Source organism: Buteo buteo, chromosome 3 (genome assembly GCF_964188355.1).
Source record: "Buteo buteo chromosome 3, bButBut1.hap1.1, whole genome shotgun sequence".
Taxonomy (NCBI): domain Eukaryota; kingdom Metazoa; phylum Chordata; class Aves; order Accipitriformes; family Accipitridae; genus Buteo; species Buteo buteo.
In genome coordinates, this window is record NC_134173.1 from 32,401,549 (window position 1) to 32,429,319 (window position 27,771).

Below are 27,771 nucleotides of genomic sequence, written 5' to 3' on the forward strand. Positions count from 1 at the left end.
GCTCAGGCTTTTTAGCTGGCACAAAGTCATTGAACAGAGGTTGCCACTTTTTGCATTTTTTGGTACAGGTCTTAGCATAACATTCCTTAACTTTTCAGAGGCTTCTTTACGTGTTGTAGCAATAATACACCACAATGACTGGATAGGAAACCTATGGCTCGTGACCCACCTGTGGCCCCTTCCAATTACTTTCTTTGCTGACATGAAAAATATTAAGAAGTTGTACAATATTACCAGACTTCTGCAGAGTTTGGTTTAAAAGTGTTTGGACAGGTTTTTTGTTGAGAAAAATCCATTAAGCTAATAAGTCAAATGATGCTCCCTTGTGAAGTTCTGGAGTTGCAAATCACTTTACTGTGGAGGAGTATATCAGGGAAGAAGTATTCACTTGCTTTGTACTTCTTTGCTTTATGCATCTCATATAGGCCACTGTCCCAGATAGGATGCCGAGTTCAACAGGTCTCTGGCCTGACTTGTTCTTGCTGTTCTTACTTTATTTCCTTGATCTCCACAATTTCTTAATTGCTGCTTTATTGTGCATTTAAGTCCTTGGCTTCCAGAGTCTGGTTAACATGTTATCTTATGTGGCATTATGCCAATGTTTATGGGATTAAAGCAAAAGGAAGTTCTGGTTTGGTGTTTACATCTAAAATGCAGAATGAATCTGATGGGTTACTGCTCTTTAGCAAAACTGAAACTTCATACCTGGTGCTTCAATCTCTCTGGTGGGCGTTAGTCCCACTATGTTCAGTTTCTAAAAAGAGTAATGCTTTAATTTTTGCTAGATAAAACCAGACTAATTGCATACATAGAAATATAAACAAACAATGCTGGAAAAAGTTAGAAAGGAATTCTTTTGTTTGATTTTATGACCTTAACTGTGTAGTGTTGTAAAGAGAATAAATTGTACTGTGGAAAATCAATACTTGCTAAAACTCTTAAAAATCACACAGAGGTCAAACTAAGGCAAACTAGTGCATAATGAAGCGGAAGCATAAAACTAAAGTGAAGAAAGTGGTAGTTACAGATATAAAGGAATTAACAAAAAGAGAGAATAAAATTAAGACTGAAAAAACAGACTTGAAACTTTATTTAAATAAGATGTGAGTACAAATCTGTTTTAACATTGTGAAACTCTGTAGAATCCAGAAGCCTGATGGCTTGTATGACATTGTTACTGTGGTTAAAATGTGGTCAGTACTACAAGTTTATGTGTTTGTTTTTAGAAAATACGTCAACCTGCACTAGCTTTTGAAAAAGAAAACACATGCACCCCCCCCCCAACCCTAAGGTGGCATTGGTAAAAATAAAAACAAGTATCTAGAAATATGTTCCCATATGTAGCTGGCAATAAACATCATCTCTTTCACTGCAAACAGTAATAACTGATATTTGATAAATTGAAAGGTCTTGAGTTTTGTATGCAAAGTCAGATAGGTGCAATTTGTCTGCCTCTGTCTGCATTTATTGTAACCACAGATCACGTAAATCCGGTTGTGTTGCCCTATAGGTAGCTAGACATTTTTTCCTTTCACCTATTTTCTGTGCTTTTCATCTGGTAATAAGTCATTTCCAGACCAAAGTGTTATGACGACTGACAGATCAGGTGTTATAAAACAGCAATAGAATTAAAATGCTTCAACTTTGAATATTCCAGAAGCTCAAATGCAACCCTAACCTGATTCTGGCATTATCCTGGTTTTACTCACCTATGGATGTGATTGTCTTTCTCATGTGCAGTTGCACTTCCTGCTCCTCTGAAGTCATGTTTTTGTTTTCTCTGTGCTTATGACTCTTGTTTTTGATCTGTCCTAGATTCTTTTCTCTGACCCTCTAAATCGATATTTTAACTATGTTTAAAAATGGGGGAGGAGAAAGTAGGCAAACCTGTTGGATTGTCAGGTTCTGCAACATTACTGACAGTAAGCGCTCTTTGCTTTATTAGCAAATGACCCAACTCTCAAATGAATAACTTGACATGTTAACAGAGCTACGAGGTATTGCTTGTTTTTAAGGAAGGTGACCCATCTGGTATAATCTTCCTTCTTTTAAATTGACAAACGGTGTTATATTTAAGAAAATAAAAGTATCCCTCTCACCTAGATTGCCCCCCCCCCCCCCCCCCCCCCATCTGGCACGTATGTAACTAGCTGTGGTTGTGTGCTCTTGTGGCTGCTTTTGTACGTGTGTAGTTGAAGATTGTTAGAGATGCATTCATGGCTCAGGATTCAAAACTGCTTTGAAAATGGGGCTTTACCATTAAAATTGTTGGTGGGTTGGTGGGGTTTTCTTTTGTATGTTAAAGAAAAACATAACATGCTGCAATTGAAAGTTTTAATTCAAACAGTATGTAGTAAAGTCAGGGAATGTGTTACTCTGGTTTTGGTTCTGGTGCAGCTAATTGCATCCAATCACTTGAGATTCCCTAAACCACAGATGAAAATATTCCAGAAGTTAACAAACTGAAATACTTCCTGTTCCAGAGTGATGAGGTGGTTTAGGAGAAGGGCAATGCAGCACAGGCCTTGCTGGCTTTTGTGTTCAGCTACAAAATATGACGACTCGTTGCTTTATCTTTTAATTGTAAGATATCCCAACTCGTGGGGTTTTTTGTTTTTTTGATTTTTTTAAAGTCCCATTCACAGTCTTAAAGGGTGTAAGAACAAATGATCTTATTGAATGCATACTTTAACAATACAATAAAAAATTAATCTCACCCTGTTTGAGCTAATAGTCCTGTGCATTTGCTTAGAGGCTGTAAGCCACGCTGCGTGTTACGAAGACAAGTAGCTTGCATGATTGTGGTAAGTGTGTCACATCCAGCCCTCAACTTTGCCCTCCTTGGAGGCTCTGGCAGTCTCCCTGTGGTTTGCCTACTAGCCAGCTGGGAGTGGCTCGAGAAAACTTCTCTAACCTGTGGATCTGGTTCTCGAGCAAACTTTCAGACTTAACAGTATCTTGGTGCTCCTTGCCAAAGCCAATTAGCAGAGAGGCGAGGGTACTGGGGCAGGCTTTCAAAGTTTGGCGGAGAGCTCATCTGTAATTTTGTGACAAATTTAATTGTGTGTGTTCAAAACATGTTGTATGGGGATCACTGTGGTTTTTTTTTTTTTTTTTTCCTTGACAACCCAGTAAACTCCTTTGTAAACATGAGACTACTGAAGAGCTTCCCTCTTCTGTGAAAATCTTCCCCCCATCTCTGCTGCAGGAGTAGTGTTTCTGGCTATGCTTGGAGGGGAATCTTGGCAGGAGTTACCTTGACAGGTAACTGCTTTGACGTTAGATACGTATGGTGTGAACGCCAGCGCATCTTTGTTAAATAAGTAAGAACTGCTCCTTCTATAGGGATTTTTAAAGATAACCTATCAAGTCAAGGCATGTCGTTGGAAATTTACGTGTCTTGATATGAATTCTCTGTCATCTGTGTCATCAGCAACCTGTGTATTTCTTCTTTGAATGCCTTTTCTTCCTGTAACTCACCTAACTCTGAACTTGCTTTATCTCTGCTACTTACTTATTTACGTGCCCTCTTTGATCTGGAGCCTGACCATAGAAAGACAAGATTAGAAATTATTATCTCCACTGTTATTTCTCCTGCTCTGTGAAAATTTTCACTTATACATGGTTGTGTCAAATGATCGTTAATTGTTTATAGAGAGCTTTTAAATTATTCATTCTTCAAGTAGTCCCATTCTCTACTTTGTCCTGATCAACATTTGTGGAGTTTTTTCCATATGTGAATATGTCCTTGGTGTGTCCCACAGAGATGCAAAAGAAAACGGTGTAAGAATTGTATTTTTTGTATCTCCCTAAATTTTTTTTACTTTAGGATGCAGTTAATCAGAAAATGGCATTTTAAGCATCAAAAAATATATCCACAAATCATCAAACACATGACTTCTTTCTCATTATTTGTTTTTCATCCTTGGGGCATTAAAGCAGACTTATTTTCCCCACTGTTATAGTATTGGAGCTAATACTATTTTAATTTGAAAGGCATAAACAGGGTTCTGGTTGGAAGAAAAGGACTTCTGAAAAGATTTTCTGTGATACTAAACAGGGACTACTAAAAGGGCCTAATCGCTTCCTTTACAAGTTTTATTGTCTCTTTGGTTAGCAGATAGTTTATTTCTATTGTCATAATAGTAGCTTGCAGTGTGTAATAGTGAAAAATAATCAGTGCAACTTTCACATATAATATGGGCTCCTGATGTTGGAAGAACTGGCCAGAGATTGTGGATCATCTCCCAGATGCGTGTTGCGTGTCTCATTGGAGAATCTGTAACTAGGCAGAAATGTTGTCATCTTTCGGCTGATGGATGAAGAGTGGTGGAAGGCTGGATCAGCTGTTAACTGATGTAGCTTTTCGGGTTTGCACTGAAATGATGGAAGCAGCTTCAGTGGGCTGTTCAGGTAGGGAGCACGTTTGCCTTACTGTCTCTTGTATATCCCTCCAACCGCATGGCCTGAGTGCTAGGCTGAGGATGTGTGTGCAGAAGGTAATGAGGATGAAACTGGATCCATCTCCCTGTCGTCATGGCTGATGTCCTGGCTGGAAGGCGTTGCTGGAGGCTTGCACCATCAGGACACTGGTGGGGTTGCAGGTGGCAGGTATGGGCCCTGAATAGGTGAGTGGGGAAAGCCCTCTCGGGAGATACCTGTGAGCCGGTTTTGATCCTGCACCTATGGGTGTCAGATGTCTTGATCAGTAACTGAAGAAGAGGATAGGACATCAGAGAGAGAAGAGGTAACGGATGAGAGGAGGAAAAGGGACTTGAGGCTAGGCTTTGGAGAGAAAGAGGGGGAGTCCAGGAGGGAGGAAGTGCAGAAAGGGGAGATAATAGCCACATGGTATATGGAGGAAGTACATCAAGTTCATGGTTCATTAAGTTTATTTTGCCTGTCCTCCTTCTACTTGTTTGCTTTCCACCTCATGACAGAGCATTAGCATAATCCATTTGTGAATGACATAACTGTATAACCGATCATCCCCTATAGAAGTATTGCACGAGATGCCTGCCGTGTCGCCTCTGCGCGCGGGCTGGGCGAGGAAGTGAGTCAGGGGCAGCCCTGGTGCAGCAGCCGGTGTCTGCCCTTGCTGCCTGGCTGAGTGCTGCACTGGAATTTTCCAGGTAGGGCACAGATGGAGGTGAGAGGGAGAGCGCGTGGGACGGGATTTGGACAGGGAAGGGCTTGTCCTGGGGAGAACTGCCTGTGCACCAAGCTTCTGGTACACAAGGGAGCACCAAATGGTATGAATAAATCAGGGAAAATGCAGCGGATGCATTTAAAAATATCTAATGCTGCCTTTGTGTTTTATTACCTTTTCATTACCATTTTCTTTTATTAATTTGAAACATACACTGACTTTTTTTTCTCTCTCTCTCTCTCTCCCCAGCATGGATTTCAACACATTTTTGTGTGGGTGCCAAGAACACTGTGTTCTGTTAAGTCACGGGGTGACGTAGGGTGCTGGCTGGCTGCCAACCTGGGTCAAGTTCATTCAAATAAGTTTCAGTGGCAGCTCTTGCTGCCTGAGCCCTGTCAGTCCTGCCTTCACATGGTAGGTGGCTCTGTTGCGTTAGTTTTCCAAAGAGCTTGGGATTTCAGGGCTTTAAATTTTACAGGCTTTTGAATTTTTTTTAATGTTTGTGAAGGGATTTAAAAAAAAAAAAAAAGAAAAGCCCGACCTCGCATGAATCTGTGAGGAGAGAAAAGGAGATGTCCATGGGTTTACTGAGCAGAACAAGGTCCACAAGTTGTAGTGTGTTTAAGTGCTTTCCTTTCTCTGCCCACTGATTTTTTTTTAAAATTTTTTTTTTTTTGACCCCTGTCCTTGTAATGGCCTTTAATCACAGTGTATGCTTTGAGTCTTTAAAGCAGGCGCTACTTCTGAGGCTCCAGTGACAAAAATCCCGCTCGTGACAAAAATAGATGAAATGGCACATAGTCTGTGAAAGCGGCGATGGCTGTGCTACGTTAATCACTTCCCTTTCCTACAGGATTTTGTGTTTTGCTCTCTTAGTCCTGGAGCTTTGGACTGGTCTTAAAAATGTGTTAAGTAAAGAAATCTCTTCTTCAGGGTGAGCTTCCTGCATACAGGATTGTCCCGTGTCATGGTGTTGAAAAGTCAAACCAGTTTTCTTGGTCTCTTTATTTCAGCTTCCCTTTCAGGGGGACTGTGTTGTTGCTACTTTGCATAGTAGCATACTTTTCCTTCCTGTAACCCTACCAGAAATCACACTAGATCCCCTCCCCTTCAATTCCAGTAACTGCTCTGTGAGCAATAATTTTGGAACTACTGGCAAAATAAAAGTCTTTGACAAGCTCATAAAATCCTTACAACAGGATAGCAGTTATAATGCCAGAGATATCACTAAGAGGTCTCTAAGACAACTGTTGATATTTTAGTATTTGATGAGAAACCCATTCTTCCCATTTGCTTCTGGGATATATATTTTTAATTAAGAATGAGATCTCTGGGAAAACTTGGTGTTTCTAGAGAGAGGTGATTAGTTTTAAAGAGAATGGAGAAGTGAATTTACAGGTCATGATTCAGATCTGTATTAACTGTCTCTTATTTGGACACATTAGCCATTTTATTTTTATTCTTTTTAGCTGTGCACCAAGTTTCTAGGTCTTGGCTCACTTGATGTTTGGCTTTTAAGAGAGAGAAACATAGTAGTGTCAGGTTCCCATGATTCAACACCCACTCCTGAGTTACCTGTCGGTGCTTGCTGGCTTATCTTCTCTGTGTGGGAGAGTGGAGGATGATCAGATTTGTGTTCATCACTAGGTGTCACTCACTTGCAATTACTTAAAGTATGTTTCAGGGCAAAATTAAAAGAAACAAAAAACTCTCTTGCTTCCTACCTCACCCAAATTGGGTGTGTGTGGGGGAAGGAAATGGTGTGAAATCTGGAAAAGAATTTTTTCCCATCCTTCTTTCCAATAAAACTATTGTATGTGGTGTTTTGTAGTTTTATTGCTTTATAGTGTATCTTGATCTGTATTTTTGTTATTCTTGTATAGTTCTGTTGATGCAAGATAAAATTTTCTTGTGTATTTTCAGTGATGTTTTCTTCACTCTATTACCAACTGTGTAAAAACTTAAAGAATAGCAGATGGCATTGTAAGAGATATGGAAATTTAGCTCAAGGGAAGTGCAGTGATGGAACTACGGGATCACTTGAGAGAATGCTTGGAAAAAAAGGAGATGACAGGATTGATAAAATTGTTCTTGGGACTTGACCACTGAGCTCTGTTGGGCAAAGGATGGTGATTAAAAACTGTGCACGTATAAAGATGATTTATACTTCTGTTATCTAACAAATTACGTGGAATATGTGGTGCCTTGGCTGGGTCCTGGTCAGCCTTCTTCCTCATCAAGTGATTAGTATGGGGAATGTATGTTCAGTTGTTGAACTATAGATTTTTCAAAATTCTAACACCAATGCTGAAAAAATAAAAGGGGGAGAGGAAGAAGGTTAAGCAGTAAAACTCAGAGCTGTTGAATGCACACCAAATGCTCTAAATATTTTATTTCAGAAGGAGAGTTTCCAGAGAGTGTACAAGTGTCCATGCGGATAACTGGAAACTGTATTGGCAAGAATGACGATTTCCTTCTGCTGTATCTCCTGCCCTTCCCCTTTCTTTTTCCTTTGAAATGTGATGTGTCTTTTATCCAGCCTGGTTCTGTCATTACATTTGGGGGCTGGGACTGCTGTGGATCAAGATGTTGCGTAGACCCTGCCTCCCCTCCTTCAGGTTCAAATGAGCTAGGTCTGTGTTGTGTCTGAATTTGTCTCTTCAGGAAACTGAACCTTCTGGAGGGCCACTGGGAAAGATTCTCTGAATGGCTTCAGTGGTGTTAAACATGGACTTTGAGTGTCAGTAAAAAATTGGTGAAAAACTAAAGCTTGTCTATTGTGCATTTTCTTTTTCACCCTCTCTCCTGTGTAACCAGAAGCGTTAGTTTAAAAGGTATAGCTATATACAGAAATTACCTTCCCTCATCTTCTCTGTGGCTATTTGAGATCAACTGCTTTTCTATGAAAGGTGACCTAAACCAAGGAAACCCCTCCTAGACAAAAATCATTATTCCTGTGGACCAGGAGTGATGATTTGCTGAAGGTAACAATAATGGAGCAAATCTGTTGCAGGGTTGAAAATACAATGAGAAGCGAAGGAAAAGATTTCTGTTTTGTGTGTGCTGAATAAGATTGTTAGCTCCAGCCTACCCCTCTGTGCAACATATATGTGGTTATCCATAGAAGTTATGCACTAACCTATAAACAAGTATGTCTCTTAAGCTCTGTGTCAGACCCCATGTTTGCAGTGCCTTGTTCATATTTAGGCCCTCAAACCAGCATGAATTTCTTATGACAGCTGCGAAGAAAACATACAGCCTCCACTGATACCTGCACAGATATGACAGAACTCTTAATCATAAGATTAGTTTCCCTTTGCAAAGATTATAGGTTGAAAGATTCATCTCCTTGTTCTATCTTGGATTACTAAGTGTTTGTGGCTGTGTGTCACTGTATTTATCTAGTCCACATGTTGTATTTGACTTTAACTGAGAGTGTGTTTGGATGAATAAAGTAGCATAATTTCCTTCCCTTCCCCTGAAGGAGAGGTGGGTTTCTTTTAAAGTATGGCAGCTATTATGACTAACTATATAATTACACCTTTAATCAGAGTAAAATATTTTAGATACACGGTAGCCCCATTTGGCCCCTCGGTGTTGAATTGAAAACCCTCTAAAGATGCATAGTATGGCCTGTAGTCATCATTGTCACCTTTAATCACTCAGCATATTAAAGCCACTGTGCAGGAGTGTACATGGTTGCATGATTTACTTTGGGGGGGAGGTGGTGGTGTGAGGGCAGGGAAGAGACATGTTTCTGTAAATTCCATTTTCTGCCTCTAAAGCTGCAAGGGCGCTATTGCGTGTCTCTTCTTACTGTCTCTGATCATCATTTTGCCAACATTCAATGGCTTTCTTCTACTGTTGTCTTCTGTTTGAAGGTGGATGTGGCTCTGAAGATGTGGGGAGCAGTTTTTAGTTCATTCAGGCTACTGAAGGTTTTGAGAAGCTGATGGGTGTGGAAAGCAACTTGTTCAATGCATGGTTCAGAGTCACGGCCTCCAGAAAGCCTCACCTAGCTCATTTTTTAGAGGAAGAGAACTTCTCACAGCTCCTCAAAGACCCAGTTCAGCTACTGTCTGTCCCATTTTATGCAAGCTAAATGCAGATCTCTGATTTCTGGCATATTGGGATTCATCCTCAAAATAAGAAAAATGTACTGCTACAACAAACATATCAGTTCTGTAATTTACACACTCCACCCCTGGTGTTAATCTTATAATTTTAATAAAGACTAGTAAGTGCTGTTTCTTGCAGACCTTAATTATGCTAGTAACTATTTTTGAAAGAAATCTTTTGCTATAGTTGAAATACAGTTACTTCCAATATTTACTTCTGCTCTGTTTCATGTTTTGCCTGATAGGTTTATTTTGCATCTTTTTTTGTGCAAGGAGGATGAATAGAGGAGGAAAGGAAGGGGCAGATGTCACATAGTCACATAGAGGAAGAAGGGACACCACCAGAATGGCAGCTCTGTCAAATAGAGCCAGATGCATGGATTTCACAAGGTGGCACACAGGTGGCATTTTTGTTGTCATCTTTGAAACTAATGTAGGCTAGATTTGGGCTAAAAGGTTAAATGTTATTGGGAGAAGAATTGAAAATGGCCGAGAATACTATTTGAGAAGGTTAGAAAGAGCTTAGGGTTGTGCCGTAGCAACCGATCTCACACTGAGAGGCCCAGAGTTCAGATGAGCAGATATGTGGTTCCAAGACACATGTGCCTGACAGAGTTTTCAGGCTTAATTATGCATGGTCTATTTTACTCCATCAGGAGCAAAAAATTTTGAGCATCATATTTGTAAAACGATCATGACAAGGCTAGAGTTTGTTGCCTGTTACTGCATGTTTTCTTACAACTTACTGAGTATACAAACATGGCATAGGGATGTTGGTACAGCACTAAGATAAGGTCAGTAAATTAAAACAAACATAACAAATGGGAAAGCCTTTGTAAAAATGTGCAGACAACTGCATTCAGCACAACTGTTGATGGCTTGGCCTTGAGCTCAGTTGGTGGAGCTGCTGCTCCCTGACTGCTAAGATAATGTGTATGATGTAATCATGCCAAGCCCACACTATCATGGTATTACAGCAAAAGCTGTGTCTGTGAACTGGGTCCATTCCCATTTACATTCAGGTACAATAACAAGGTAATTGGAAGGGTTTTGCCAATACTATATAGGTAGAGTTACAGCTTGAAGTGAGTGTTCTGGGGCGTGAAAGGCAAAGTAAGTCTTTTGCTGGCCAGGTACTAGAGAGCATTGTATTAAATGACCATACAAGCATGCACCTCTTCACCAGCTGCAGAAGAACGTTTTCTGATGTGATGTAAGAACGGCTATATATGATAGACCGAAGATCTGTCTAGCCCATTGCCATTCTGTGCTTGTGGCCAGACACCCACAATTTGGACACTGGATATAAATGTAGGTTAAACTAAATGGATTCATTAGCCAAATCATAATACCAGTTGCTTTGCTGCTGGCTGAACGTGCATTAAAATAATCCCTGATCTTCAGAGAAGATTAGATATTTGGATGCTAGAAAGTTGTGAGAGATAGGGAAAACTTCAGCAAAATATAGCAAGCATTCTGGTGTTAAATACATTTGTTATGTATTACATAACTGAGAAGGTGCATAATGTAAATGTCTTTGTATTAGCTAGTTTTAAGCATCTGCATCTAGCCAGTCCAATGGGTAGATAAATAGGTCTGAATGTGACAACTGCAAGGATATCTGTTACGTCCTTTCAGAAATATGTGCAACTTGATGGGAGATTTTTGTTTGCTTGTTTTGTTGTTCTTTGGTTGTGTGTTTGTGTTTTGTTTTGTTTTTTTTTTAATCAGAGACATATTCTCAAGACATTTACATAGTCCTAAACTCAGCTTGTTTATGTGATTGCATGCAGTTTCTTCATGCAACCTTCACAAACCCTTCCTGCTTTCTGAAGTTTTTGGAACAGTTAGTTAATTCTAACTCTCCATCTTCCTCTTTGACTGAAATTTGCAATTTCCTTTCGAGAAACAACTTCCTATTGAGTACTAACTTATCTGACCGCTTTGATGTATTTGAAATTTTTTTTTTTTTTTAAGTCCTGAATGCATTGCAAAATCCAGTTCTGTCTTCACAGCTTGAATTTCTGCACTGCCTGAATTGAGGAAGTATAGAAGTGGATAGGAACTCATCTAACTAACAAATGAAAATCCAATTAAATTGTGCTTGGTCATGCAGTGTCATTGTAAAATTCCAAACTGCAGTAATTGAAATCTGGTTAGGCAGCTAAAGAGGACTGAATTGTTGCATATTTGCTGTGATCAGTATTGACTTTGGGAGATCTGCCTTCTGGGAGTTGTGTGGATTTCCAAAAAATGCTGCAGCATATTTGGAGGCAGATACAGAAATGGGCTGATTTCTGCAGTGCAGCCGATCATCATGCCAGAACTACAGGAATCTAAGTCCTGGCCTGCAAAGTAGCCATTAAACTTATTTAGATGCCTGTGTTCTGTATACAATGAACAGATGAGCTTAAGTGCTAACACCCAGATTCCCAGCTACTGTCTTTCTGACCAAGGAACGCTTAAGCTCCCTGGTGTTCCTGGATTTTATCTAGTGCCTGTTTGATGTGGAGCAGGGACTGGAGCTCTTAAAGATCCTTTGAATCTTGTGGGTTTTATTCCCTGCAGTGGCCCAGCCTTTGAGGGAGAGGTAGACATGACCTCCTCATTGCTTTGTTTGGTGAGTTGAGTGCTTTCCTGAGAGGGAAGGATTTAAAGTCTCTTAAGCCAATGATTGTCTTACTAGAATTTGGGTTTCTTGCTGCTTAGGCTGAAATGTCTGGAGTGTTACAGAAGACTTACGTGTTTACTGTGGTGGATGTGCTTTTCAATGCAAGCAATGTATACAGCATGCTGTGACTGGAAATCTCTGCAGAGCATAAACCCACACCTACCGAATCAAGCCCCTAAACAGGCTTAGTTACCAACTTTGTGCTCACAGGCTTAAATGCAACATAAACCACCAGCCTGCAGAATTGCATTGCATCCAAGTATGTCAAGAAGGAGTGCTTTAAGAAACTCTGGAAATACTAGGTACTCAAAAAGCTGCGTTGGTCAGGAGGCTTTGGGGACAGGAGTGGAAGATGTTGTGACTGACCTCTTGGATTTTGACATCTAAATGCCATCAAAGTGCCTCCTGGAGTCTGACTCTTAGCTTTTAGAGCTGAAGATGACCTTATGTATTTACATGCATAGAACACTTTTAACAGTTTTTTCTTTTGCAGTCTCCCTGAAGTTATCAGTGATCAATAGTCTCCTGTTTTGAAGAGTTAAACAATTAAGTGCAGACTTTCAAAAGTCTTTTAAATTTGAGTGTCTGCTTATGCTGAATTCAAATGTAGATGCTTTGCAGTTCTGCTTTCCTCGCGTCTGGACACTAAGCCTTAGTGGTGCTCAATGCTTTTACATGGGACGCCGTGTCTAGCACCTGTGCAAAATAAGCTTGAGAGCCAAGCTGCCAAATACAGTTGAGAGTCACTTAGGAAATTTTGTCTTAAACAGCATCTCCCCAGACCACAGGAACTGCTGTTAGATCCAGTCTTAAATGTCAGGCTTTCTGACTCAGTCCTGTGCTTACACCATTAGATGACATTTTATTGTGAAGGTTCACATGTTCAGGCAGTACTTCATAAACATCATGTACTTTTTAAAGTAGATCCTTGGGTTCCTGTGACAGCTATGGTTTCCTATTCTGTACCTGAAACAGGGAATTCCCCAGATTTCTCCCAAGAACACTTTTTTTGTTTTGTTTTGGTAAGTTCTGGGTTGTGCTCTCTCCCTAGAAATCTTCTAGTTCAATTTTACTTCATCAGTCATGAGCAAACTCTTGGTGGTGGTTGTCATCTACAGCAAATACTGTTCCTCTGCTTCCACTGAAGTGGTTTTATATATTGTCTGTCAAACTACTTTAGACATCTTCTGTGCTTCTTTCTGCCAGGGTTGTATGCATAGAGAGGCTGCATTTGTGCACCCAGTCTTCACAGTCTTGGCCATGATATGTGGTAATACTATAATATCTAGAAAACCTATGCACATAAATCCAGTGGTATTGCTTTCATAGAAAATCTGATTTATATGCTTTCTGGATCCTTCACTACACTGTGCTTTTTAAATGATTGTCAAATGAAATAGAGGGGCTTTTCTGATTTGCCTCTGTCTTTTCCTGGACTTCCATACTTGCTGTTCAGGACATGAATAACGCATTGATTTAATGTCGTCAAAGTCCTAGTTTATCAGTGTAGCATCACTTGAAACTATAGAACACCTTGGGATATTGGCCTTAAGTTTTGAGGTTTTAAGTATAAGAAAGCATTGCTGCTTTTGCTCCCTATTTTTGTGCAGTATGTTTCTGTAATCCTTCAAATGTAAAGTTAGCTGCCATGAAAGTCCTACAAATATTTTTCTACGTTTGAAACCAATTTGTAGAGTATGTATGCATGTGTAGTGGGTTGTGGAATGACGTGGGGTTCAGTTTTGGGGTAAGGAGGAGTGAATGTGGAGGTGCATGCATCTGCTTTCTTTGTATGCTGTTCTTCCTTTTCTGTTCAGTAAAATTTATGTTGAATTATTACAGCCTTACACAGAAGAAGTTAGTGGAGATAACTTCAGCTGCTGTTCTGCAAAAAGCAGAGTGAATTCAAGAACCCCTTTAGAGCCAGAGTCCTCATAGTTTAGGCAGAACAAGCTAACAGGTTAACATTAGGTGTATAAAAATGCACAAAGACAAACCTAAAATTGGGGAGAAAGGTATGTGACGTTTCCTAAATAGAAAATGACAGGTTTGTTTAAATATAAACAAATAAATGTAAATGCTTGTGCTTAGGATATAGTGGTGCATGTGCATATACACGTACATTTTTTCACTGAGGTGTTTGAGAGTGTGGCTGACTTGTTAAATTGAATTTTCAATTTCTTGAGCACTTTTTCCTGAAGAAGTGGTTGTCTCATCAGGTAGTCTGAATGTAATTGTACACTTCTGCTATTTTGCATAGGGTAGGCTTTGCATTCCTTCTATAAGTGCATTCCAGGAACAGTAATACTCGTATTTGGCTGTAGTGATGCAATTTTCCAGGAATTCCATTAACATCAAAATGGAGAAAAAATAAAATAATAATTAAAAAAATCACTTGTTTGATGGTACTCTTGCAAATTGACACAAATGGTCAACTTTTGATCTAGAAACTCAGCTCCTCTTCCCCCCTAAGTGATTAGTGCATAACGGAATCTTTTTGCTTTTGGCAATTTGGGGGGAAAATGCATTTAAAATGTCTAAGATTTCCAAGTGTAAATTTGGCTGTAGTAGATGTCAATAAACTTGTCAAAAGGATTTTTATCCTGGAATTTTGGTATGTGTTATATTAATGCTCTGAATCACAGTAGCTCCAGTGGAAATCTTAAGTCAGCGTTTTGGAAACCAAGGGTTTAAATGATACACTTGTGAGTGTATTTTTACATTATTTTGACAGAGGAGTTTAAAACTGAGAAACAATCTTTTCTACAAGAATTCAAGTTTTTTTCTGAATCCTGAAGTTATATTCTGCTTTATGCCTAGACTAAATCATCTTGCACCATTATATGACACAGCAGCATTTGTATTTATTCTGAATTTTCTTAACTGACTGAATTTTTTGCTTTATTTTAATAACATTTATAATTAGTGTGTAGTTTGCTTTTAATGAATTCATAACTCTAGAAAAAAACACGGTACCTACCATTCTGCCATTGTCTAAAAACTTCCTTTAACTTTGGCTCTCCTTATTTGAGAAGAGTTATCATACGTTGATAGATCAGTGTAGTTACTGTCCTACACACTGAACAGAAAATACTGTCTGAGTTGGAGTTTAAATCCGTAAAATAGCAATATAGATAAACTGATTGGGGTTTTGGCAAGTAGAAAGCAAGATCTTGCTCCACTGCGCTCTGCCTTACATTGTATCCTGAAAAATGACCCTTGAAACGCGTGAAATTCTTTGGATTTTAAAAAAACTCGTTTTGGGGGGTTTTGGGGTTGGTTTTTTTTTTTTTTTTGGTGGTTTTGGGGGGGGGTTTAATTTTTTTAAAAGAACAACTCCGCTGCAATGTTTTGCCTGTCTTTCTGACAAAAATGAAATTACTGTTGTTTTGAGCTGGAGAATGCAGATCATCCAGACAGCAGTTTAGGTTACTATATGCACAAGTATCTCTTTGGTGATTTGAAGCAGGGAATAGAAAATGTTGCAGTGTTTTAGGTAGTTATAATAGACTCTGGGGACCGTTCATTGCTGCTGAAGTAATATGACTGCGTGCCACATTGCTGTCTAACCACTAAGAAAAAAAATTCTGATTAAAATAGTTGCTAGTAAGACAAGCACAAAATTGATAAAGTGGATGCCAACATTTGCACTTCTGCATTTAGGCAATAAAGCTGCCTGTATGAGACACTTCCTAAACATGGTGCAGCTGGACGCCCAGAACTGGTTGAGCACTTGCTTCAAAGCTGCTGTTACAGTCCCTCTCTCTTCTCAATTTGGCTTTTTTTCTCTTCCCCCACCCCAACTTCTCAGTGCTAAGTTGAGAGTTAACTGCTGTTTAACAAAAAATATTTTTATTCTATTTAGTTTTAGAACAAACTTTGGGCCAGGTTTGTGGTCCCAAACATTTCAGGAAATTGCAACTTGCACAGTATTTTTAGTTGCTTCGTACATAACATGTTAGTTTTTTATCAGAATGCTAATAGGTCACTTGCAAATCTTTTTTTTCTTGAACTTGTAACACTTTTTTAAAATCCTGCTAGCTGTAGAGTTCAGTGTGAAGGACAAATATCACATAACTATTTTTACTTTGGGAAGCGGAAAATAAGGAGAGAATGTTTAACAGTATCTTGAAGGACGCTTTATTTTTAAATGCTCTTCCTAGAAGCTGAATTAACTTGTATTATTTTAGCATTATCTTGTCAGCTTTGAGCTTCTCTTATTTTTTAAAAAAAGAAAAGGGGGGGACGGGACACCACCCTCTGAATCTTGCAGAGGTTGCATTTTCCATGTGTAAGTATACACTGACGTGTGCTAACCTAATAGAAAAGAAAATGACAGTTCTACATTATTTTTCTCCCCCCCTTCCTGAAGTAAAGCAAGCATTGATTTGGGAATGGAAGTGAAATTGAGCCATCACAATCTCTTGATCTGGTTTGAGATACTGGAGGCATGAAGCCAAAAGATACTGGTGACTGCTGTGGAAACCAACTATTGCTTTTTAAAGTGCGTTAAAGTATTCAGTCATGCACTGAGGCTCTCTTTTTCTCTTTGCCTGTAATTGAGAAGCATTACCTTAATTCTTTTTAATCTTCCTACCTTATGCAAGCTTTATAATCCTTATAAGGAATTGCTTAGTACAAATTACTGATGTTTGTATTTCAGGGCTCTTTTCTTTGCAAGTTCTCTGTGCCAGTTGCTAACCGGTTCTTAAGAGACTTGCAGTCCATTGAGTTTAATTGTTTAAGGATTGTATTTGGTTACTGCCTTACTGGGACATTTCAAGTGTGTTTTTCTTGGTGTGTTTATGTGGTATGCTTATTTACTAATAAAAGTTTTAAATATCTGTGATTGTCTCCATGTGTCCTGTAATGTATGTTATACCCATATTATGGCAATCATGTCACTGTATGTAATGTAACACACATGTATTACAACACATGTGTTTTTATTCTAATCTAGATCTCAAAGGAGTTTTAACTGGCTTTTACTTTGAAATTTTTTCATATACTGTGAACAATCAGCACAACTAAATGTGTCAAACTTAAGACAGTATTGCAGCAGTTAGCACCTCTGAATCTCTCTATAAAATGTGTATTTATAACAACATTACAATTTTCAATTACAGTGCCTTACCCAATTGATGGTTACTTTATTTTCCTTCTGCTCCTCCAAAGTTTAGGCACATGATCTAAAAGAATATCTGTAAACTTAGTGTTAGGCTCCTTTTTCTTTGTTCTTTCTCCAAACAGAATTAATTTTAGCAGAGTACATTTAATGCATTTTTTTAACTAGTTTTCTTGTTTGGTGTTCTTTGGCTTGCTTGGAAAAGCAATTAAATGAATCTTCTGTTTCTTCAGTCTGCATATAGGTGCTCTCATCATCATTAAAAATCAGCTTAGGTGAAGGTGGTGCTTTTGTATGCGTACACATGCTGTCGTCACTAGGACAGTATTTCAGACATGGTAAGACATTTCCTGCCCTGAAATGTTTGCTGTTTAAAATAGTTTTAACAGTGCAAAAATGTGAAACAATGGTCTAGAAAAGGTAGGCTGTGGAAGGACTTCTGGAGAGGAGGGAAGGGGTTGGAAGAAGTTAGAAATGAAGAGGAGGGAAGAAACAAATAAAGTGACTATTTTAGGCTTTGGGGGCAGTACCGCAGGCGCTGTGAAGCAATAAATGGGGCAAAGGGGAGAACAGTCAAGTGAGAAGAATGTGGAGTGAGTGGGAGTAGAAGAAAATGAATGTAATGCGCTGCACTGCCCAGCAGCCTGGTGTCTCCTTAAGCTGCCAGTGCTGTAGCTGTGAACGCCAGCACTGCTGGAGCTGGAATCACAGAGTCTGAATTTCAAGACATGTCTGTGTACCTCTGTGGAAATTATGAAGAAAAAAATTTTCACTAAATGCTGAGCATCGTTGCAGAAATGGTGCCTGTATTGCGTTCGTGTGTTATATAACACTGTGCCAAGTTGTGTTTCTTCTCTCTCTCATTTTCTAGCCCCCCCCCCCCCCCCCCCCCCCATTTTTGATAAGTGCTTTTCTGAGAGGTTTCACAGGAAACTACAGGCAGATCAACCAAAGATGAGAAGTCAGTGTGCATAATTTGTACTTCACTGAATATCTGTGTGCGATCTCTCATTTAGTTAGTTATTCTGGCATTACTTCCTTTCATCTCAAAAATGACATGCTTGCAGTTATCACCTGCTTTTTCAAAGAGAATACGTAATATGACAATCTTTGACTGTTCCCTGTTCAGTCTAAACAGTGACATTATTGTGAGAGGTATTTTCTCATGGTTTCTTTTTTGGAAAGAATTTTTTAAAAAGCTTGCAGGATTGTTATTCATAACTGTATAGGCTAAAGATATGAGAAAAGCAATTTTATAAGGAAGGATTTAATTTATTTAGACCAAATGACCTATTTGGAGTAAAAAAATTCGATAAACTCTTGGGACCTATAGAAGGGCTTAGTGCTGAAAGCTTGTCTGTTTTCCCACAGTTATATCTGTTTGTCTAGTAAAAGATATTACCTCTCATTACAAGTATTTGTTCTCTCTGAAGGCTTGGAACAAAAGAGTTGCTTGAAGATGGAAATGTATTTCCTCCCTTAACAGTTTCTACTGAATCCTGCAGGTGTTTAGTCTATGTGCTTCAGGATTTAGGCCATAAATAATAATTTGGCTTTTAATCATGCCTTTCAGTTGAGTCCTCTTGTTACATCCAAGCTGGATGATTACCATAGCATCACCTAAAATAGAGACAATAAAACTGAGGTTTCATGGCCTGAATCCACTAACTTTAATAAATGAAACTAAGTGGATAACTATAAACAAAGAATGTGAAAGTAGGTTATCAAACCATGTGATAACATCTGTTCCTTGGAAGTATGAAAGTAACTATTTCTGTGTCAAGAACTAAACCCTGTTTAAGTGGTATTGCAGGCTGACTACAATTGTCTCATGTGCCCAAACTTCAGTGCATAATGTTGAGGCTTCTGTGCGAAATGATGTAATTATCTGTGTGCCCTATCAGAGTCAGGTATTTATATTTGAAAACCTGTGTCTCTATCATCTGGTGGATCCTTATCAAGATGAGAGCTCAGCGGCGTGGGATAATATGCAGTTGCGTGAGAGGAGACCTGGTTCTGTCCCTGAATAGTTTGCAAGATGCAACACGTGAAGTGGTGTCTCCCCCCTCCCCTCTCTTTTTAAGGAAGGAATGGAGAGCAAGGGTTACGGTAATTCACTTGAATGTAGCTGGCTAACAGTATGCATAAATTGGTCCAAGTTGTCTTTAACAGCTAGTCATTTTCCCTGGGAGAAACTGAAGATGTTCTTGTCTGATGGAAAAAAAGATTAGACAAAGCAGAAAAAGCACTTGTAGGTTTTTCTGTATTGACATTTTTCAGCATTGTTGGGTCTATTAGAAGCTGGTTATTACTCCAGTCACAGACTGATAGAGAGATCAGTGGTAATGAAGAATATTAGGAAGTGGTAGATTGACTTCTTAATGCTAATGCTTCATTAAACTACTAAAATGATGCTTTTAAGACGTGCAGTTGCAGTACAAATGCTACAGATGCCAAGATTACAGCAAGGTTTTCCTTATACTCCATAAGGTACAAATCTGTATCCCTTAACTGCTGTTGGTTAAACTTCTGCTTTGTGCCCATTTTGTACCTTAATAGCACACTGTCCCCTACGATTCTTCCCTGCCCTTGTGCGTAGAAGACAACCATTTTGGTCCATCTTACCTTCAGAATGTCTATTTGATTCTACATATAAAGAGTACACTTAGAAATAAAGGCAGTGCTTCTTGCTTTACTGATTTATTTTGTATAAAAATGCACTTGGGCTGAGAAGAGAGCCTCACCTGTTTCGGTCGGCTGATCCATGCCTTAGAACAACCTGTTCTGGGAGAGGCAGGCTGGAACAGCTTGTGGATGTATCTCCGGAGGTGTAGCCTGCTAAACCTGTTTGCCTTGTAAAAGCTGAGGTTTCTGCTCAGGATTAGAAGTTATGGCTTCAATTTCATCTTCCTTACCACTTGTGTATTCTTTACCTGGCTTTAAAAAAAACCAAAACCAAACCAACAAAAACCAGTTGGTAAAATACCATCTTTTCATCATGTCTATAAAAAGTCCATTTTGTTGTGATTTAAATCACTCCTCTCCCAAAGTTTTTCTTTCAAAGATCAGATCTTCACATTGGGGTTTTTTTGTGTGTGTGCAAAATCTTATTCTAGTGTTATTTTTTTCTATTCTTGTTTTCTAAAACGATTAGTGCTGCATGCAGGATACTGCCTGCCAGTGATGTATGTGTACAGGATTATGTGTGAGACAGCTCAAACCAAAGAAAAACATGCACCTCTCCCTTTACGGAAGAGAATGCACAGCCAAACATTCTGCATGTAATCCTAATCATCACCTCATTTTCCACTTCAAGGCAGAATGATCTACATAAGATATGGGAGCTGATAAATGATGATACAAGTTATTTATTTCGTTAATTGTTATTTCATGTGTGATATAAAACACCATTTTGTGGGCTTGGGTACTGTACTTCAACTTCCTCACTCTCTGAAGTGTAAGAGGGAGTTTTCCTGTCCGTGTCACCCTCCACACCTTTTCTTGGCTTCAGAAATTGTGCAGGAAGCCCAGCGTCAGAGGATAACTGGCAGTCGGACTCAACAGCAGCTGTATCATTCCATTAATTTCTACAGAGTTACATCAAAGCCCTTTCAACTCCTTCAGTCCATGAAAGCATCTCTGAAACTGTCCCATTTGCTTTTCTTTTGATAACAGCTATTGGTATTTTTCCTTTGAATTGAATCATACTTGGGGTGATCTTTTAAGACAGTAGCTAATGCAGCTGTAATTTTTGACTGAGCTTGCAGAATAAATGGGGTCAAACATGGGTAAGACTTCCCCAGGAGCTCTCCAAAGGGAAGCCCAACAGTGTAAGCAGTGATGCTTAAGGTTTAGTATGGCCTCCTTCCTCCAGAAATAATCATGAATCAATTTCCTTTACGATAAGGCAGCACTGGGCTGCTGGATGCAATGAATCCTTTTAATTAGTCATAGAAGAGAAGTCCTAACCAGTTGTTTAAAGGTCTCAAAACACCATTAAGAGGAGATGAGGGTGCAGCCTGTGACCAAATTCTGCTTTGAATAATTACAGTGTTGCTGCCTACACTTCTCCATATTCAAGTAGATATAGCATTCTTCCTTGCTACTTGGCATAAATGATTTTGTATGCTAATAACTACTGCATTCCAGCCTAGAGGTGGTGGCATGTAGGAAGGAGATGGCAAAAATTCATTTCCATGTCTGTGTGAAGGGAGATGCTGCTGGCGTTTAGTGATGGCCGAGCAGGGAGAAAGAAGCAAACCCTTTGTCAGCTCAGTGTTAATCACTCTTGCAGAGTCCCAGAGAGATGCTCAAGGTGGCCGTTCTCATGCCCTTGAAGAGTGTATGGCTCTGTTTCCTGTAATGGCAGCCACAAAATGCTAATGTGTGTGCAGCACGACAAGTCATTTCCTAGTGCACTGAACCAACACTATTGGTAAATATTTAGGACAGATCAGATGGTCTGAGTGCATGTGCTGAGGAGGAATGCTGTACTTAGCTAGGTATTATCTGAGATCCATTTTAAATATATGCTGTCTCTGTGGTAACACTGGGTGGTTGTTCCAGATACAAAATTTCGGTTAATCTGCTGCGTCAGCTTGGGCTTGCAAGTTCAAAAATATCTTATTAGTGATTTATGTCTTTCATTGTTGTTCTTTTTTGTCATACGGTTAACTCTGCCCACGCACTGCTACCTAATCTTTTAAGTTTTGCGTTCTGTTCCTGTGGTTATTCCGTGAGCAGAAAGCTTGGTGTCACCCACAGAGCGGCACACGCCTAGCTCTGCACTTGAACGTTAAGTTTCTTGTGTGAAGGTATATCTGAATTTTATCTCTCTAGAGTGAAAGTAGCTTATATCTTTAATTATCTTTATAGAGCTGAATAATATCCTGTACTCTCTGTGCGCGCAATGCTTGACTTAATTTTGTGTTGATTAATTAAGGAGAAACTTCTTTTCTTTTACCTTTTCCCTATAATCCTGCAAGCCAGCTTCTGGTGGAGTTAGCTTCAAGCACTCATTAGCATAGCCTGGGCCTTTGACATACTGCAGTGGTGATTTATGCTTGTGAATATTCATTGTAGCAAATCCAGTGGCTTTTCTGCTCACTCTGTTTTTTTTGGAGAGTACCATGCAAGATACAAAATCTCCTTGCAACTTGCAGCTAACTCCCTGGGGTAGAAGTTTGCTGTGTTTGAATCCCTCTGCGTTTGTGACAGCAGAGAGTACCAGTACTGCAAAAGTAGCATTGCTTATCAGAAAGGAAGAGTGTATAAAAGGAGAGGTGGTAGGATAGTCACCTAAGTTCACTCTGTGTGTTTGTTAATACCAGTCAGCTTCCACCCATCTTGAGAGCTGTCATGAGAGGGCAGTTAGGAGAAATGCAAATTAATTCTGAAAAGAGTAAAGGAATCAGAAAAGAGAAAGATAGTCCATGAGAGAACAGGCAGGGGATAATGGAAAATGCTTCCAGAGTTAGAGGCAAAGATATGTGAAAGAACAAGTAGGAAAGGAGATGCCACAAGATTAATTTTCCTCTCTATGTACAGTGATCAAAGTCTGAAACTCTCAACTACTATTTCAGTTTCTGACATAACTTGGGTCCATGACCTTGAGAAAGCCTGCTTCCCTAGGGGTGCCATCTGAGAAACCCTATTAGTTCTTCTGCCATTTGAGCTAAGCTGTAGTAAGATAATAGAAGGGAAGAATTTATTATTTTTAGGGAAGGAAATGACAGACTAATTGACCCCCATCTGCAAAGTTATTTCAGTGTCTATGTAAAATTTGAGGCCATTTTTTTGTCCGTAAGAGGAGATCTGAACATACTGCAGCGTGCTGAAGCATCTTAGTTACAGCTGATGAACTTCTTCAGAATATCTGTGAGCTTTTATCAAGCATTGTATCTGCAAAGTATCTTCATACCAACTGGAAAAGATTTACAACATTTTCTGAATGTACAACGACTGAACAAGTGAAAGTGTTTGACCAATACAAAAGTAGGGTGTATATACTGACATTTTTCTGCAGAAAAGTTTCACTGAGTGACATGTCTTAGGAGGAGAGCCAAGGGTGATGAGAAACTCTCCCAACTGCTCATGTCCTTGCTTCTAATTAGCAATTACTGTAGGAGAGCACCTTTTTTAAAAAATACAGATTTATTATTTTTTTAATAGGATTGATATGTTAGCTTTCTTTTTGTACAGAAAGTTTTGTACAGTTCTGCTTTCTGTGCTGAAGCTGGAAACTTCAAATGGAATTTTAACACTTCTCATATTAACTTACTGCTGTTTTATTGATAAGAAATATTGAGTGCTTATTAAAGTGATCAAATACAGATATTTCTTGCTTCCATTATTATTGAAGTGAAAAAGTAATTTATTCAGACCTTTTAGAGGTAAATGCTATGCAGATTGCAAAGGTACTCCCAAAGAATTCACAAGGTGTTCAAAGCAAAGCAACTGAAGCAAATCTCTTGAGGGGGAGGGAGAGAGGGAGAGAGTACTTTGTCACAGAAGTAACAGCATGGTATCTTCTGTGCTGCCTGCATGCAAAATCTACGTGCTTATGGAATGCTGTCTTCATTTCAGTGAAGTCAAGAGTTTTGTTTTTGAACAATTTGGGGCAGGATTTTTCCATTTCTGTGGTTGCTTTTTGGTAATTTTTTTTTTTTTTAAATTAGTTTAAATTGACACAGATAATCGTGTATTCTTTAGCAATCTTAACTGTTTAGCCAGGGGCAGATATTTGCTGTTCCTCATTCTGCTTTCTGTTTTTACATTTGTACCATCCTCTACATTAGCTAGTACTGGTGAGTGCTGTCAAAAATACATCATAAATTAATATATCTTGAGAACTCTCTTTTGATGCATTTTGGTTTAAAGATGCTTGTCTTTAAAATACATGCTCCTGGATGCTCAGCTACAGTACTCACTGACTTCTTTGTTTTCCTGTAGCCAAATCTTATCAGAAAAAATGGCAGTATTCTGTGCATTTATACTAAAGTCATTTTTCCTTAAAAGAAGGAGCCATAAAAGGGGAACATTTAGAACCTTTCAAATGAAACCAATCACAGAGCAAATCAATTTATTCTACAAGTGAACAAAATGAGCCATGTTTGTTGTTTTAGTGAGAGCGAGATTGGTTGCATTTTTTTTCCACTCACCCCTTGGACATGGAAAAGTGATTAGCGTGATATAAAAGAGGGTGTTGTGGCAAGGTCATCATTGGAAACGATGGGTAAATCTTAGTGAACAGTCTACTACCAAGTATTTGGGGTGATTGGGATGTATAGGAGACAGTCATGGAAAACCCCAGGATGGGGATGATTAAATTGGGCTCAGGGTTTGGAGGAAGGGATTGAGGTGGGGAAACTGAGCCTGTGTGTGTTGGGGAGCATTGTACCTTCAGCCACCATAACCAAAAATGACTATATTTTGAAATAATAAGCAATGTGGAAAAGTCAACTACTTTTAATTTGACGCTTCTCTGTGCTTAGCAATGATGCTCTTCAGAAAATCTTAGTGATATTACCAGGGATATTTTTCTAAAAAAAACCTCCACCTCTTGAAAATTCAGCTTCATGATGTTTAAGATATTGATAGTCAATAAACAATTTCTTCACTATTAATCAATGATTGTTTTAAAGTGAACCTAAGAAATTAAATGAATTTTTTTTTCCAGCTGTCTACCACCATAATGTTGGTGGACATGCCATTCATTAACTGGATACTTGAAAAATTATGCTTGTATGTTTTGAAAATATTTTTCTCTTCAGACTGTATTTCTGGTGGTGGCTACAGTTAAATAATGTATGGAATTAGAAGGTTGAGGGTTTGTTCTTTATTTTTCTTCTCCATTTTTATAGCTTCCTCTTTTAAGAAAAATTTCCAACTGACCAATTTAAAAAAAAACACCACAAAACAACAAACTTCTAACAAGCAAACAAACCAAAACCAAAAACCCCAAAGTACGGTTTCCTTGGGGACATTAAGTCTAAACAAGTATACAATAATACAATAATAAATATTAGCAGAAGAATTAATCATTTATTAGACAATCTTTACTTAGGAAAGCTTCTTAACACTTACAACAGTCAGTGGGATTAAAACGTGCTTAACTTGAAGCACATCCCAAGGGCTTTCCTCATTTGCATTTTACTTGCTCAAAGAATTTTAGGTTTGCTTTTTTTTTTTTTTAGGTGCAGTGCATATTGTAGCAATTTGAGCAAAATTAAAGCATTCCTAAAGCAAAAGAGTGCATTGGAATGGTGTTTTAAGAATGAAGTGCTTGCTTACTGCTTTCGTACTGTTTGAAACCTTTTATTTCTGGCTCTTTCCCAATGTGGAAGGAGTTTGTTTTCAGAGAAATATTGTTGCCAAGGGACGAATGTTGACTGTGTTTGTTTAAAACAGGCTGATATTAATTACATTCTTTTAGCTATTCTCCTTCTCTGGATAACTTTAAAAGGTCCTTCCAATTTCCAGAATGCTGAGGTAAGCTCTCAGAACATGAACGCTGTGTCTCATCATTTACGTGAAGAATGTATTAAAGAACTGGCAGGAGCTGAACTCATTTTTGTGCACAGTCAAGAAATGTTGGTTTCAGATGATTATACTAATTAATAACATACAATGGCATTAGTGAATGCAGTGATTTCCCTCCCTTTCCTCTTTTATCTTTAAAGTCCTTATCTGAGCCAGTTATCAGCCAACCTGTGTGGAGAGCTGCTTACTGCATTAGACCAGAACAGGCGAATTTTTTTCAGGACCTATTCTGTGATCGGGGCAGCATGATCTCGAGCAAAGTCAGTCTTTGGGATATTCCAGTTCCCCGTTGATAACATGAACCTAATGTTTTGCATTGGGTTTTGGTTCTTTCAAGGATCAGGCTGAGTTACTTAACTTGCCTCTTCTTACAGAACAGTTTTGTGCAAGCCTCCTTGAACTGGTGGTCCCAGTGATGGGACTGTTAGAATGCTCACCCCACCAGAACTTGCAGTGTGTTGGTTTTTTTTCCAAGTAGCTCCTGAAGACTGAGCCCAGCTCATGTTTTTTAGTCTTCTGACTATTTCAGAGTTTTGGATCACTTTGTTCTGTACTAGGTAAAATGCCACTTTCCAAGTATTTTTGCTTAATACTCAGTACTTTAAGAAATACTGGGTTAAGAGAGCATAATGTACATAACTGCAGAGCTTGCCTTAGGGTGCCAACCCAGCTGCCTTGCTGTGCTTGTGTGGGAGCCCTAGAGGAGAGTAAAACAAGCTGAGCCAAAGCAGGTGAATTTTCCCTGCCAGCCCTCTCCTCAGCCTTCCATGTCTCTTGGCAGACTTGTTTTTGGGCCTTCTCATCCTCTCCTCTCCTCTCATCCCTCCTTCAGTGGGATGAGTTCAGCGTGTCCTGTGAATTTCTGGGAGAAGAGCTCCAAGGAGGTTTTTTAAGTCTGAACTCCTTGTCCTCCTTGTCCACCTCCAAGTCCTGCTGGCTCGCAGCCCTGGCTGCTGACCAGTGGTCAGTCCTCCCTGGAGCTACCTGGATGTAACCTGACAGCTTATGCTTAACTTCTGAAATCTGCCTGGGAAGCTGTAGGCCTGCTGGACATAAGTGAAGGCCAGCTTTAGTGGTCAAAATCTTGTTTTAACAAAAGGTTACATACTTTTTGCCAGCTATGAGTTCTCAACAGAGGCATGTGTTTCTTCCCTTCATTCAGACGACGGAAGCCAGCTTCCTACTTACTTGAATCCCAACATGAAAGCTCCCTTTCTCTCAGCTTTTCTGCCAGTCGTGATCCCTGTCACTCATTAGCCTCTTTCTACTTTCTTGAAAACTTGCTTTAATCCTGACACCTGTCTAGAAACGTCTTCTGATAGAGATAAACATTGGCTTATTGTTTTGATAAATTCTACGGATCTATTTGTTTGAAAAAATAAATGTTACGCATCCCAGTTGTCCCTCAAGAGATGGTCCTTATATTCAGGAGTTCATGTTGACTTGCAAAAGATTAATGTGCATTTACAGTGAAGTTGTCCAGGTTATATTAATCAATAAATTGGCAATCAATTTATGGATTACTAGAGAACATTTATGACTGCCTACATAAATCTATACTATGTCATTAGCATTCTGTTTAAATAACTGTATATTTTTATTTCTTTAGACAACTTCAACAGAAATTTCTGAGTATTCATCAGATAATGACAGTGTGGGAGAAGGAGAGATGGGCCTGGCGACCACTACTCCAGGATTCACTAAGAGATTACGGCCAAGGTCAGGAGTGGACACGGGGGAAGTTACAGTACGACCGGCCAGCGAGTGGCTGAGGTCTGCGCAGGCCCTTCTCCGCACCCCCGGGAAGCAGGCAGGCAAGGCCCCCCGGGCCCCCACTGAGTCCACAAAGAAGATGAAGCTACTGAGGTAAATGCAATTTCCACCTTAAGGAAATTTTTTTTTTTAAATTGTAAGTAAAAGAATACTTACAGAAGAGTAGGAGTGCATTTCAAGGATAAACATTTTAGAGATGCAAATTCCAAAAAACTTAGAAGAACGTCATTTATCTGTAAACAAGCAAACAAGGCAAGAAAGAACTCAGTTCATTTTTAAAATCTGTGGTGAAAGCTCTCGATCTTGAACTCCTGCATACAAATCAATATGGTTTTTGCACTTCTAATAATGCTTCTAACAACAGTGCCTTAGATGTGTGAGTGGATATACTTAT

The 27,771-nt window shown here is 39.1% G+C and overlaps 1 protein-coding gene across 3 annotated transcripts in view; it reads left to right on the top strand.

Annotated features, from left to right (window-relative positions):
* The window catches only part of SPIDR (scaffold protein involved in DNA repair), a 207,982-nt gene that overhangs the window by 26,835 nt on the left and 153,376 nt on the right, over positions 1–27,771 (top strand). For all 3 annotated transcript variants that reach the window (XR_012649784.1, XM_075023258.1, XM_075023259.1), the window contains exon 6: positions 27,214–27,470. Coding sequence is in view for 2 of the 3 variants with exons in the window: in XM_075023258.1 (XP_074879359.1) it covers positions 27,214–27,470 (257 nt within the window). In the remaining variant the exon portion in view is untranslated. The remainder of the gene's footprint in view (positions 1–27,213; positions 27,471–27,771) is intronic.